Source organism: Anabrus simplex, chromosome 1 (assembly GCF_040414725.1).
Source record: "Anabrus simplex isolate iqAnaSimp1 chromosome 1, ASM4041472v1, whole genome shotgun sequence".
Lineage (NCBI taxonomy): Eukaryota > Metazoa > Arthropoda > Insecta > Orthoptera > Tettigoniidae > Anabrus > Anabrus simplex.
Genome location: NC_090265.1, coordinates 753,125,510 through 753,138,669, shown reverse-complemented (window position 1 = coordinate 753,138,669; position 13,160 = coordinate 753,125,510). Strand labels below are relative to the sequence as shown.

The 13,160-nt window shown below is 38.5% G+C and overlaps 1 protein-coding gene across 6 annotated transcripts in view; it reads left to right on the top strand.

Moving 5' to 3' along the window:
* The window catches only part of Cep290 (Centrosomal protein 290kDa), a 1,403,175-nt gene that overhangs the window by 910,998 nt on the left and 479,017 nt on the right, over window positions 1-13,160 (top strand). For all 6 annotated transcript variants that reach the window (XR_010858542.2, XM_067136188.2, XM_067136189.2 and 3 more), the window contains one exon: window positions 68-325. Coding sequence is in view for 5 of the 6 variants with exons in the window: in XM_067136188.2 (XP_066992289.2) it covers window positions 68-325 (258 nt within the window). In the remaining variant the exon portion in view is untranslated. The remainder of the gene's footprint in view (window positions 1-67; window positions 326-13,160) is intronic.

Genomic DNA, 13,160 nt, shown 5'->3' with positions numbered 1-13,160 from the left:
GCCATATTTTAATCAGAACATATGGCACAAAGTAAGAGAATGCTACTAAAATGGATTTCTTTTGCAGGCCCTTGGACTCGTGAGCAGTCACTCACAAAGCATGCTGAGACTCGAGGGTGAGCTCGCTCAGGCGAAGACCAAAGTGTCCGTCCTGAGCCAGCTGGTGCAAGAGAAGGAGGCAGTCATTCTCACCAAGAGTAAAATGTTAGAGGAACTTCGAGCTCACATTTCAGCTACAAAACTGGTCACAACCACACCTTTAAGTATCCAGTCACTGGTGACGGACAAGGAGCCCATCGAGACGCAGGACAAGCTGGCACTTAAGGTGGGTATTTGTCAGATGTTGGTCAGTGGAAAGTACTGGGTGTCCACAATTAAAGGTATGGTATTCAGCATGGTACAACATGGGCTTTAATGATCGTAGGAGTCTGAAATTTTGTAGATATGCTAACTATGCAATGTGCTCACGAATTACGCCATCAAAATTATTAATTCCAAGTTCTGCCAAAAGGTGAAAATATGGCGCTGTAAGCAATGATAGGGGTCACAGAAAAAAGTCAGGAAAGATCAAACACATGATAATGGTGATTCAGGGAAGTTTATTAGCATTTATGGTTACAAACACTGTTCAGTATGGTCTCCGAACTCTGCAACGTGCTGCATCTGTAACATGGCATGGTCGACAGTTGCCCGCAGCATTTTGGGTGAAATCAGAGTGACCTGTCATCCTATGTTGACAAACTTAACCATAATAGGTATTTTATTTGATCCTGTATTGACATCTAAATCTGTTAAAGGAACTACACTGCTGTTTGTAGAAAGTGAAACACCATGACCTAGAGCTGTGATCACAATGCAATTTATTCCGCAAATTAAAGATATGACAAGACACAAATGATTACAATTACAGGACTGTACATGCACGGTGACAGTGGAAATTCAGTACGGCGTAGCGCCACCACGCTCTGTTATCAGAGCCGCTGGACGTCGTGGCATGGAATCAAAGAGCTCCTGAATATGCTGCTAGGGAATACTCTGCCACGTGGTTTTTAGGCGCGTCCATACATCATCAACAGTGACTGTAGGAGGACCTGAACGAACAAGGTGCCGACCGACCATATCTCAGACATGTTCAATGGGTAACATATCCGGCGAACGGGCAGGTCAGGGAAGCAATGGTATCTGTCGTTCTTCGAAGAAGGCTTGCACATTCCTCGCCACATGCACATTCCTGCTGGAATATGGCGTCTGAAACGGCCTGCAGGAGGGGCAGTGCCTCGGGCTCTAAAACCTCCCTGCTGTAGCGGTAGCTGTTCAGATTGCCCTCAAGACGTAGGAGGCGAGGTTGCATGTTATAGGCAATTGCGCCCCAAACCATCACACTTGGCGTTTGTCCGCTATGCACTCAACAATACAGTCTGCCCGATGGCGTTAACCACAGCGGCGTCTAACGCATATGCGGCCATCACTGTAGGACAAGTTGAAGCGGGACTCATCCGAAAACACTACATTTTGCCACTCAGCACGCCAGTGTCGGTGTTCATGTGCCTATTGCAGTCTACGGCGTTGGTGGTTGCTGGTCAGTGGAAGCCGGCGCAATGGCATGCGTGCCACAGGTCTGGCCCTCAGAAGACGGTGTCGAACCATCGATGCAGACATCCCCACGCCCGTTGCAGTGCTCCAACGTCGAGCCAACACCATGGACGAAGCTGTTCTGTCCGCTACGGCCAAGCGGACAAGATGGCGGTCATCTCGCGCTGTGGTCACATTGTGTCGTCCAGTACCCTGTCGGCGTTGTGTACGGCCCTCTTCTCTCCACTGGTTCCAATTACGCCTCACTGTTGAAGCAGCGTACCCTGTACGAGCCGCAACGTCACGGAACGACAGACCCATCTCCCAGAGCCCTATCATTCTGCGCCGTTCAAATGCACTCACACGCTGATATTCCCTCCTGTGATGTTGGCAAGGCATAGTGGCACTTAGATACACGTTTCCACTTCGTATGATGGCTCCGCACTGACTGAGCGTAGCGTAACACTGCCCTGGCTGGTCACACACAGAAGGGCACTACTGGGCCTACGTGCAGGTCATCTCTCTGCAATTTAAAACACTTATTATGGTTCCACTGTTCTACGCGTCCTCTGATTTTGGCGTGTTTCAGACCATTGCTTCCGAGTGTTTCACTTTCTACAAACAGCAGTGTATTTAAAATAATTTATATTGGGTCCACCTTGTCAATACACGATGAAGGGAATGCATATTGTTCCTGAAACATGTATGATAGAATAAATAATTTTCAAACATTAAAAGTGTATTGACAAGGTGGAGCCAACATAAACTATTTTAATAGTTTCTTTAACAGATGTTATCCTATGCTAGCCTTTAGATCAGGCAGAGACCGTACATGTCCCTGATAGACACAATCTTTCAAATATCCCCACAACCAAAAGTCACGTGGATTCAGGTTGGGGGTCCTTCAAATCCACACATCTGGAAAATGCCTAGAGATAATGTGGTCGTTAGTGAAGGTTTCTTGAAGCAATTCTTTTACCTAGCAAGCGATATGTGATGTTGCACCATCTTACATGAAAATAACGGTGTGGTCACAGTTGTGTTCCTGCAAAGCTGGAATCACGTGTTGCACAAGGAGGTCCCTATAATATGCGGGTTATGACAAGGGGTCATCTCCTCAAAGAAAAATGGGCCGAGAATGAAGGAGTTATAAGACCACACTAAACAGTCACATAAGCTGAATGCGACAGTTCTGTGCGTATGCTGCACCCTCCATAGTAAGATGCGCCTCGTCAGTCCACAGAATAATCCCTGGCCACTTCTACGGGTACCAGAAACTGAAGGGCAAAGTCATGGCGTTGTGCAACATCTTGGGGTTTCAATTTGTGAATAGTATGAAGTTTGTAGGGATACCAATGTAAAATGAGCCGCAAAATCTTGTGAACTGTTGACTGGGGTAGCGACAATTCACGTGACACACCTCGAGCGCTGGTTAAAGAATTGGGAGAATGTGCTGCACGGTCTGCTACAGCTACAGCAATTTCATCAAGAATGTCCATGGGGATGGGCCGCAGTTCTCTCCCTGGTGCGACACCTAATTCACCTGTTTCCTCAAATTTCTTAATCATTTTCTTCAGCCCATTGTCACAAGACCTCTTCTCTGTTGTTTCTCTCGGTGATATTCCCACAATGCAGCATTGGTGTTGCTACCATCCTGATAAAACAACTTCACTAGTAGTGCACAGTCTCTCTTCCCAATAGGCATTACGTTTCACATGGAAAAGTTCAACTTCCTTACCTTACAATGAAGATTCACTTCACAAAAGGAATCAACATGCGTCATCAAGCAACAACCAAGGAACTGATATAACTCAATTCTACCGGAAGAACATCTTGAAGTCAGAGTAACGAAATATTGCACGTTCTGACCACTTACAGTGCCATGTTTTCGCCTGGGGGCAGAACTTTGAACTAATAGTCTTTGTGGCATAATTCGCTAGTGCATGGTTTAGTTAGCATATCTATGACATTTCAGACTCCTACATTCATTATAGCCCATGCTGTAACGCGCTAAATACCATAACTTGAATTGTGGACACCTGGTAATTACAGGCATTAGACACGGTTGTTCATAGTACTCATAAAGGTATAAAGTGCCAAGGTGGGAGCTTGAAGCAATGAGCTGCGAGATCTGATCAAGTCAAATATAGAGAGAGAGAGAAACAAGAAAAGGAACACAATGGCAGGGAAGTGTAGGAAGAGAGAGCAACATATCCTGCCATCTTCAAATATCATATTTGCGTGAATAATCCCTGCATATTTTTTTTTTTAATTTGAGGCACGAAATAGGGGTGCGGGTTTTATTTGTGTCAAGGTTGGCAACACACTCCTGGTTCACATAGTTTTCGATGTTGGGTGTGCACGTACAGTTATGCTCTGTGTAACCACAGATGGAAGAAAGGTGCCCACAATGTAATATTTAAGCCAAAAACAATTCCGACTTTTAATTCAAACTGCCTTTACATTAAAAGAACGTTTTTACAGAGTGAATTAAAGTTGAATTTTCTCAGCGCCACGATAGAATGTGTAGGGATAGCTTTCCTCACTTTCACTTGCTTCGTTGTGTCTACAGTGTGTTTCATAGTTGGTAAGTTTGAGTGAAATTGTAATTCGTTAGTATTCAGCGTTTTAAGGTACCGGAACACCACAGTATCACGTAGCAGGCAGTGTGTGTGGAGAAACAGAATCTGCGAACACTGGCGATGCCGATAGTTGACGATAAAATGTGGCTAATAATTACAGTGAAACCTCGTTAATTCGAAGTTGGTGGGACGCAAAAATTTGACTTCAAATTATGTGATTTTAAATTAACTGCCAACTCGCAATTCAGAAATACCAACCCTTGCTGTGTCACAAAATATTCTAAGAATATTCTATCGTCTTGCTGAGAAAATTCAATTTTAATTTACTCTGTAAAAACTATTTTCTCATCGTCGCCATAAGACCTCTCTGTGTCGGTGCGACGTAAAGCAAATAGCAAAAATAAATTTAAAAAAATAAAAACTATTTTCTTTTAATGTAAAGGCAGTTTTGAATTAAAATTCGGAATTGTTATCCGTTTAAATATGACATAGTGGGCAGCTTTATTCCATCTGTGGTTACACAGAACATAACTGTACATGTACACCCAACATCGAAAACTATGTGAACCAGGAGTGTCATAGGAATGTTCGATATGCCACGATGTTTTAAGGACATCAGCTACTTTCCGTGCAAGTACAAGGCATCTAAAATGCATACAATATATTAATCCAGTGAATAAAGCACTTGCACAGGGGAGTCAGCATAGATTTCTCCTCCTCTTTGAATCATTTTCTTCTTTCTATGTGTGAGGTGGTTTGCCAGTGAGTTATCTAAGTGCGTTATTTGAATACTGTAAATGAACCTTATTGGATACATTTTAAATAGGTTTTTTTTTTTTTTTTTTTTTTTTTTTTTTTTTTTTTTTTTTTTTTTGCCACAGCATTTGAAAGGTTTTTTTGCTAGGGGCTTTACGTCGCACCGACACAGATAGGTCTTATGGCGACGATGGGACAGGAAAGGCCTAGGAGTTGGAAGGAAGCGGCCGTGGCCTTAATTAAGGCACAGCCCCAGCATTTGCCTGGTGTGAAAATGGGAAACCACGGAAAACCATTTTCAGGGCTGCCGATAGTGGGATTCGAACCTACTATCTCCCGGATGCAAGCTCACAGCCGCGCGCCTCTACGCGCACGGCCAACTCGCCCGGTAAATTTGAAAGGTTTAAACTGTCAATCAGTGTTAATTGCATGCAGTGCCGGGTCTTGGAATATTTTTTGACGCCGCAAGGGTTGGCATTTCTGAATTACTAGTTGGTGGTTAATTCGAAATCACGTAATTTAAAGTCACATTTAGTGTGGATCTTCAGGATAAACTGAATACAAGCGATAGTTGTTACACGACATGGGATATACAAATAAACTCATTCACCATAAACAAGAGAAATGGAAAAACGCTTACCTTAAGTCAATCCCAATAAAATGTCGTGAAAATGAACAAACAATAAACTAGGCCCAAAGAGGTCAATCAGATTAAGTTAAAACATTAGGAACCAAATTACTGACTGAAATAAGAACACCAGTTTTAGGTAAAATATAGAAATTTTAATTAAGAGAAAAGAATTACATTAAAATTGTCAGTCAACCTTAGGTAATTACCGAATCAAAATTGTGATTTTTAAATCTTCAACATAAATTGGTTTATAATCAACAAATAAATCTATATATATAAAATAAGAGTTTTGTCTGTACATTGCTCAGAATTTGAAAAGAATGGTATTTCTGTATCGGTCATGTTCACAGTAACAAGGAAATGCACTTTTTTCTTTTCCGTAATTTCTGTCTGTATGTATGTATGTATGTACACGCATCACTAGAAAATGGCTAAAGAGAATCTAATGAAAATCGGTATGCAAAGTCGGGAAATAAGTCGCTACAATCTAGGTCATAATTAATCTTATTCACGCTGAAAGAAATGGTAGTTTAGGGGAAGGCCTAAATTTAATTTCTAAAATTTGTATGTTATTAGTGGTCCTATCTTAATGAAAATCAGTATGCAAAGTCGGGAAATAAGTCACTACAATCTAGGCGATAAATAATTTTATTCATGCTGAGTGGAATGGTAGTTTAGGAGAAGGCCTAAAATGTAATTCTCAAATATTTGTGCTATTAGTGGTCCTATCGACAAATACTACATAACTAAAGTTATATGGTATTAAATTTCCGATCATTTATGTCTTATACATTTTTACTGAACCGGCTATGATTACAGAGATATTAATGAATTTGGGACTTTTGTTGCTAAGTCCATATTAGCGCCAAGTCACGAGAAAATGCGTAAACAGAAATTAATGAAAATCATTATGTAAAGTCAGGGAGTAAGGAACTACAGTCTACGCTGTAAATAATTTCGTAAGACACCCTAATATCATAGAATCGAAAGAAAACGAAATGTGAAGACCTACAATACAGAAAGCTCATAACAACATTACATTGACCATTGTTTGTTGTGATGTGCTTTGTGTCTTCTGTTGCCAGTCATGCCCGATAGATGGGATTACTGCTGTATACCGAGTATTTTCTTTTAAATTTGCTTCACGTCGCACTGACAACGACGGGTATTATGGCGACAGTGGGATAGGAAAGGGCTAGGAGTGGGTGGCCCTGGCGTTAATTACGGTACAGCCCCAGTATTTGCCTGGTGTGAAAATGGGAGACCACGGAAAACCATCTTCAGGGCTGTCGACAGTGGTTTTTGAACCCACTACCTTCCGGATGCAAACTCACAGCTGCGCGCCCCTAACCGCACGGACAAGTGGCTCGGTCGTACAGAGTATAACAGCCTGCCTGAATATTGGCGGCAAGTAGCTGGGGTGTTGGATAACTTTCTTATTAAGCATGCCATTCCTCTGGTTCATAATTTTTCTGATACTACAGCTACGTAACAAACTGCTTCATCATAGCATTCGAGCTATTCAGTCCCTGCACTGAGGCACTGATTGGAATGAACAGTGTTTATATTTAATGGAACAATGGCAGAGGAGTGTTCACGGCTGTCTGCGGCCTGGTCATTTCAGCACTGGAACTTTGGACTGTTAGATCGGCATCGTAGTACTGTTCGTTAAAAGTGAGAAAATGTGCGGTTTTTCATTTGAGTGAGTATTTCATATGATATGATAACATTGCTTTTAATCCCTACATTCCTACTGACACTTTTGTAATGGCCTAAGTTAACTGTAGTTAGAAAAACCACAAAGACAGTCATTCTGAGAATTCTGTAGCGAAGCACAGGTACATCAGCTAGTTAAGAGAATAAGAATTTAAAGGAAATTATTACAGATTCAAAATTATTCAGTTGAATTAATTTCAATGAATTACTTCAGTGGAAAATAGTCTCTGTGTGACTCACTCCAATGCAATTAATGAAACAAGATGGATAAATTTTATTTCATCAAAAGAATAACTTGCACAACAAACATGCATATGTTATGCAACACCAGAATAAGGTAAGAATGTTGAAATTAAACAAACAAACAAAGTAAGGTAATGCTCCAAAAAATTAATACCCTTCAAAAGAGCAATTCAATTAAAACCAAATAGCACTTCCAGATGCCAAGAAATAAATAAGAATGTTGAAATTAAATCGACGATCAGATGTAAGATAATGCTCCAATAATTCATACTTTTCAAAGGACCAATTCAATTAAAACCAAATATCACATTTCAGATCCGGGCATCCATAAAATCAAGCAAAATCCATTACCATTAGAACAGTAGAACTTAGACTCAATGGTCGAATGTCATATGTCAGCACCACAAACAAAGGACACACTCCCAAAATGGTACTAGAAGCAGTCATAGCAACAAGATCTCGTGATCTGCGGAAAAGAACATGACGGCTCATATGACTACAGTTAGCCACAAGAAACAATTTTCAACTCAATCATTTAACTTCGAGTTTATGGCCATATGTTAAAAATTAAATAACTGGAAAGGAGGTTCAACCTATTCAATACTCAAAAGAAAGAAACGTAGCAATCACATTTCTATTTAAATGGGACCGGTTTCGACCTTAGTCTAGGTCATCATCAGCCATAAAAAACATGTAAAATGTTTATGAATGTTGGAGGTCAGTTTCACACTCTGTTAGGCACAAAGACACGACACTACATTCTGTCCTGCACAAAGTCACAACACTACCAATCAACATGCGAAGATCAAAAAGGCTTGAATTCGCAGACGAACAGATCTGTAGTAGAAAGCCGCCAGCTCCCGGTGACCAGCGCGGCACACTCAAGGTCACGCGCTTCGGCCAAACACCAAAGTAGAGTGGAGAACGTTTCGAAGGTCCAGAACCTGTCACGGCTGCGGGAAGCCAAGCGTCAAACAACAGTATCAAAGTGTAATTGTAATATTGGCCCTTGATCAGTATTACGAACAGGAATAATATTTGTTGGCCCAGGGTCGCTACTACTCACGTCTGTCCAGTCATCCGCTCTGTCGCTATCAGTGTTGCCAACTTAGCGGAGAAATATATCATTTAGCGGACAGCGGATTTTTGGCGGAATTCTAGATTTATTATAGCGGAATTCAGAGTTTTATCTATTTTATGTTTTTCAAATTTGTGCTCCAGTCTGTCTCTGAGCTATTCTGTATTTCTTGTCAGGAGCTAGCAGTCACATGAGGAAAACATGTTATTTGGATTTGATGTTATGAGATCATGGTATCATACATTTGTAATGCGTGGGGAAAGGTTACTTATCTCTTAGTTGACGAATGACGACAGATAATGAAACTGTGAGAGAGTAGCTTTTATATTTATGCTCTGAAGGAAGACTGTTTAACAAACAGGCCTGTTCTGTGTGTGGCCCTTGAGGCAGGGGATTCACCTAATTTGCACCCGGCACTAAAACACCTACTTTTAGCTCGCTGGTTCGCAGTGAAACTTACAGATCAGGTGAGTGCAGACGTTTACTTCTTCTTCTTCTTCTTCTTCTTCTTATTATTATTATTATTATTATTATTATTATTATTATTATTATTATTATTATTATTATTATTATCATTATTATTATTATTATTATTATTATTATTATTATTATTATTATTATTATTATTATTATTATTATTATTATCGCTATCTGTGTCAGCGTCACTTGTGTCATTGCACTCAGACAAGCAGGAGAAATAATTTTCGTCCTCAGACTCGCATTCACTAAAATCAGACACTTCTTCGACTGTATCATCCAATATTGACACTATGTCTGTATAACTGATCCGTTTTCACGATGCCATTTTACCAGAAAACCGCAAAAATACGTAGGAAGTACGCACACGAGAAAACTGCGTCATGCAATGTATGTATTACGTAACTCCCACCAACAGGAGAACAAACTCAACGAGGTACTGCGGGGATTTCCCTCACAGGAAGAGTTGAGAGAATCGCTCCTGCCATCTCTGAGCATATTTGGGTACCTCCTCGGCTAATAAACCCGCTATTTTCGAACGGAACATATATATATGTTTCCGTCCGGAACGTAAGAAAAGTCGACCATATATGTACGTTTCCACCTGCGAAGAGTTCAATTAATCTTTGGTGGTATGTAATGAATAAAATATAAATTAAGGAGAGAATCTAGTAGCTTAAACCACCATCGAATCAGTGTAATAAAGAAATAGACATCCCAAGATAATACAGTTGCCAAACAACATCCACATTCACGACCCATACAATATATCCTCCAAGGGAATTTTTATATGTTACCGAAAAATATGATTACTTGATTTACAATAAAGAAGCCCAAATTCAATTTTAATGATAAGTGAAATCTCCACAATCTGGATCAATTTTGAATAAATTATCCAGTTTTCAGTTCACCATCTCGTTTACGAAGGCAATATAGCTTTAGAATAATTTTGCATTTTAATGCTTTTACACAATCAAGTCCTAGTCATCACAGTTCAAGAAGAATAATATGTAGACCTTCCTTGAATTTTCATCCAGGCACCAAGGGAAGACTGATGACGATATATACAATTAAGAATCCAGAAGTTAAAAAATTCATACAACAAACTTCAAGGCATACCGGATGGTGATTTGGTCACCCAGGATCCAAATTAGGTACCATCTCCCACTATTTCATCTTGAAAATTAAGGAAAACTTCGGAGCTATAGCAAATGCTTGATGCTTCTCTTGCACAGAGGGGTCAAACAGTCTACGATCTGTCCATTGTCACGAGCAGTGTGAACTCGATAAGTGACTGTATTAAAAGTAGCGTGACTAACCGCCAGATAGTGGCAAAGTACGGTGAGCGGAGAACATCCACTTTCTTTTAGTGCTCCATGTAAATTACATGTACTAATAATAAAAGCTATATGACTCTTAAGTCCAGTAGACTGAAATTACTGGAAAACGAAATGGGGCATTTGAGGCCAACCACATATTAATACATATCTTAATGTTTATAGACACAAATTTCAACCAGTGTTTTAAGGCAAACATATAATTTCCAAAACACGTTGTACATTTTTGTGCCCCTGCGACTTCGAATTAAGTAGGTTTTACTGTATCACAAAACTAACAGACGAGTTCGCAGGTGAGTCTTTTTCAAGTGTTTACATTGCAGGAGAAGAATTATCCACCACTGGTCATGTTACTCTCCGAGTAAAAACAGATCGCATGTGAGAAGTGTTTTAGGCGTGGAGTGTGATAAATTTGTAAGTAATTTAGGAGAGGATTCTAGTGATCCAAGAGACAAAGAATCTTCAGATTACAGCGAATAGTGGAACCTCGATTCTCCGCTTTTAGAGGGCCAACAACAACAACAACAAAAAACATTCAACACCGAAAAACAGGAAATCCGGGGAATGAATGAAATCCATCAACAATTTGGCTAAACATCACAAAAATGAAATATGTATGGCGCCACGCTCCGGTGCTTATCTCTCTTTTTGGTCACCCTCGGCATTCAAGAAAATCCACAGCTAATGATGAATAACATCTCAGGGAATAAGTTATATCAGCATTTTTAACGTGAATCCGACTGAGAATTACCTTTCTTATCTTTCAGTATATGCGAACATCTATTGGATCATTTGGTCATAAAGACTTGGTTTTAAACTCAATTAATTACCATCATCAGGTAAGATATTACCTTAAATTAATCTTATAATCTATAAACAATATGAAAATGGCTTAAAATATTTATTCAAATTTGTATATTATCTCTAGATGAGTTAAATGTTTTCCAAATATTTTTTTAATGTACATTGGTATTTCATCTAAACAAAAAAAAATACATCGTGAAGTCGTTGCGTTTATCATAACCTTCGATCCATGATCATCAATCAACAACTATCTCACTATTGTCCAAGGTCTCATTTTATCAAATAATTCTTCTCATCATCTTATTAAAAAAAAAATCGTATCATTCTTCATATTGACATTAAGGAATTAATTAAATCAATTAATTATCTTGAAATTATATAAATGACATAACAAGAGTAAAATAAGAATGAAATTTTGTGAATAAAATCAAATTCTCACAAATTATTAGATTTTAAGAAACTATTCTAGCAGAATGTCAAGTTCTGACATGAAATCCAGTTTTGATTGCTTATCTAGTTTTGATATATTACAAAGTTTCAAACTTAAGAATCCGAGAATATTTCTTTTTTGTTAAGTAATTATCCATCTATGCTTTCTGCTACTAACTTTATCATCTAAAAGAAACACACGCAGAATAAGAAATGTTTCATGTCTGTAGCTTTTAATAGCTGCCTATCATAATATCAAAATATATATATATATATATATATATATATATCATTAATCATGACTAGATGTAATCAAAGTATTCCAATGAAATGTGTAAAATCTCCAAGATAGTCTCAACAACTTTGCATTCAATTTATTTATAGGTCGCATCGCTTCATAAATTCAATTATATATTTGCAATTAGTCAAGGAATACCTTAGATGACACTTCCTAACCCATTAATAGCAATAAGCTAACATTACGATGACACTAATATCATACCTGCCAACAATAATATGCTGTTTCAGCTTAAATCAATTTAATTATTAGATAGCATGTGAAATTCTCCTCGAGGTTGCCATAATAAACTGAATTATAGGTTATTCAAGATTATTTTCAATGATCATAATTTATTAACATCCTGTAAATCAATTATTAACTTGCCATTACCTCACATTATAGCTTATTCCATATATCATGTCGCTATTAGCGTCAAACAAAACCTTAATCCATCACTGCGTTATTAACACACAATTACATTAATTAACCATACGTGAAATGCTTTCCTCATACGTCGTTACTTTTATTATAATTCCTCAATAACATATTCAAGGATATCTATTATTCATATCATTTGCACTCCTTACCTCATTTTTCCATCATATCTTCACATTACTGCATATATAAACTTAAACTAATCTACTCAATGTAACGCTCGACTCATATAATTCCACGTCTCAATAAAATTAATATTTTATGGATCATCAACTTCTATTCCTGACACTATGCATTTCATTTTGTCAAAATATATACATATTTAAGCTATATCTACTCACGTTTGGCAATAAGATGATATTATTTATGATCTTGGTAACCTACAATTCGATATGCACCAATTATGCACTCCAAGTACATCAGAACACCTTATTTATGTCATAACTCTTTGAAAATAAACTGAAAAGATGTTAGTATTGCGCCGTTCCCGCGTCCAGGCATGGACACAAGAGATCCTGACTAGCTCTAAATTCAATTAATCCGGTGACTGAGTTTTACGGGTGTGAGTTCCGTAATAGAAGAACGTCCAGGTCGATTAATGGTAGTTTCTAACTAACGCAGAAAGACGTCTCTTACTCGTATCTAGTTAGATACCATACTCTTATTAGCTCTTAGAGAAATTGTCGTCGCTTGAAACTACTACAGTCTTACAACTAATTCTTATTCTAAGAACGCAGAGAAAGAGTGTTTAGGTTTCACTATTCCATATTTATTTTAAATATTAAGTCAAATATTCAAGAAAATTATCTCAAATTTTTAC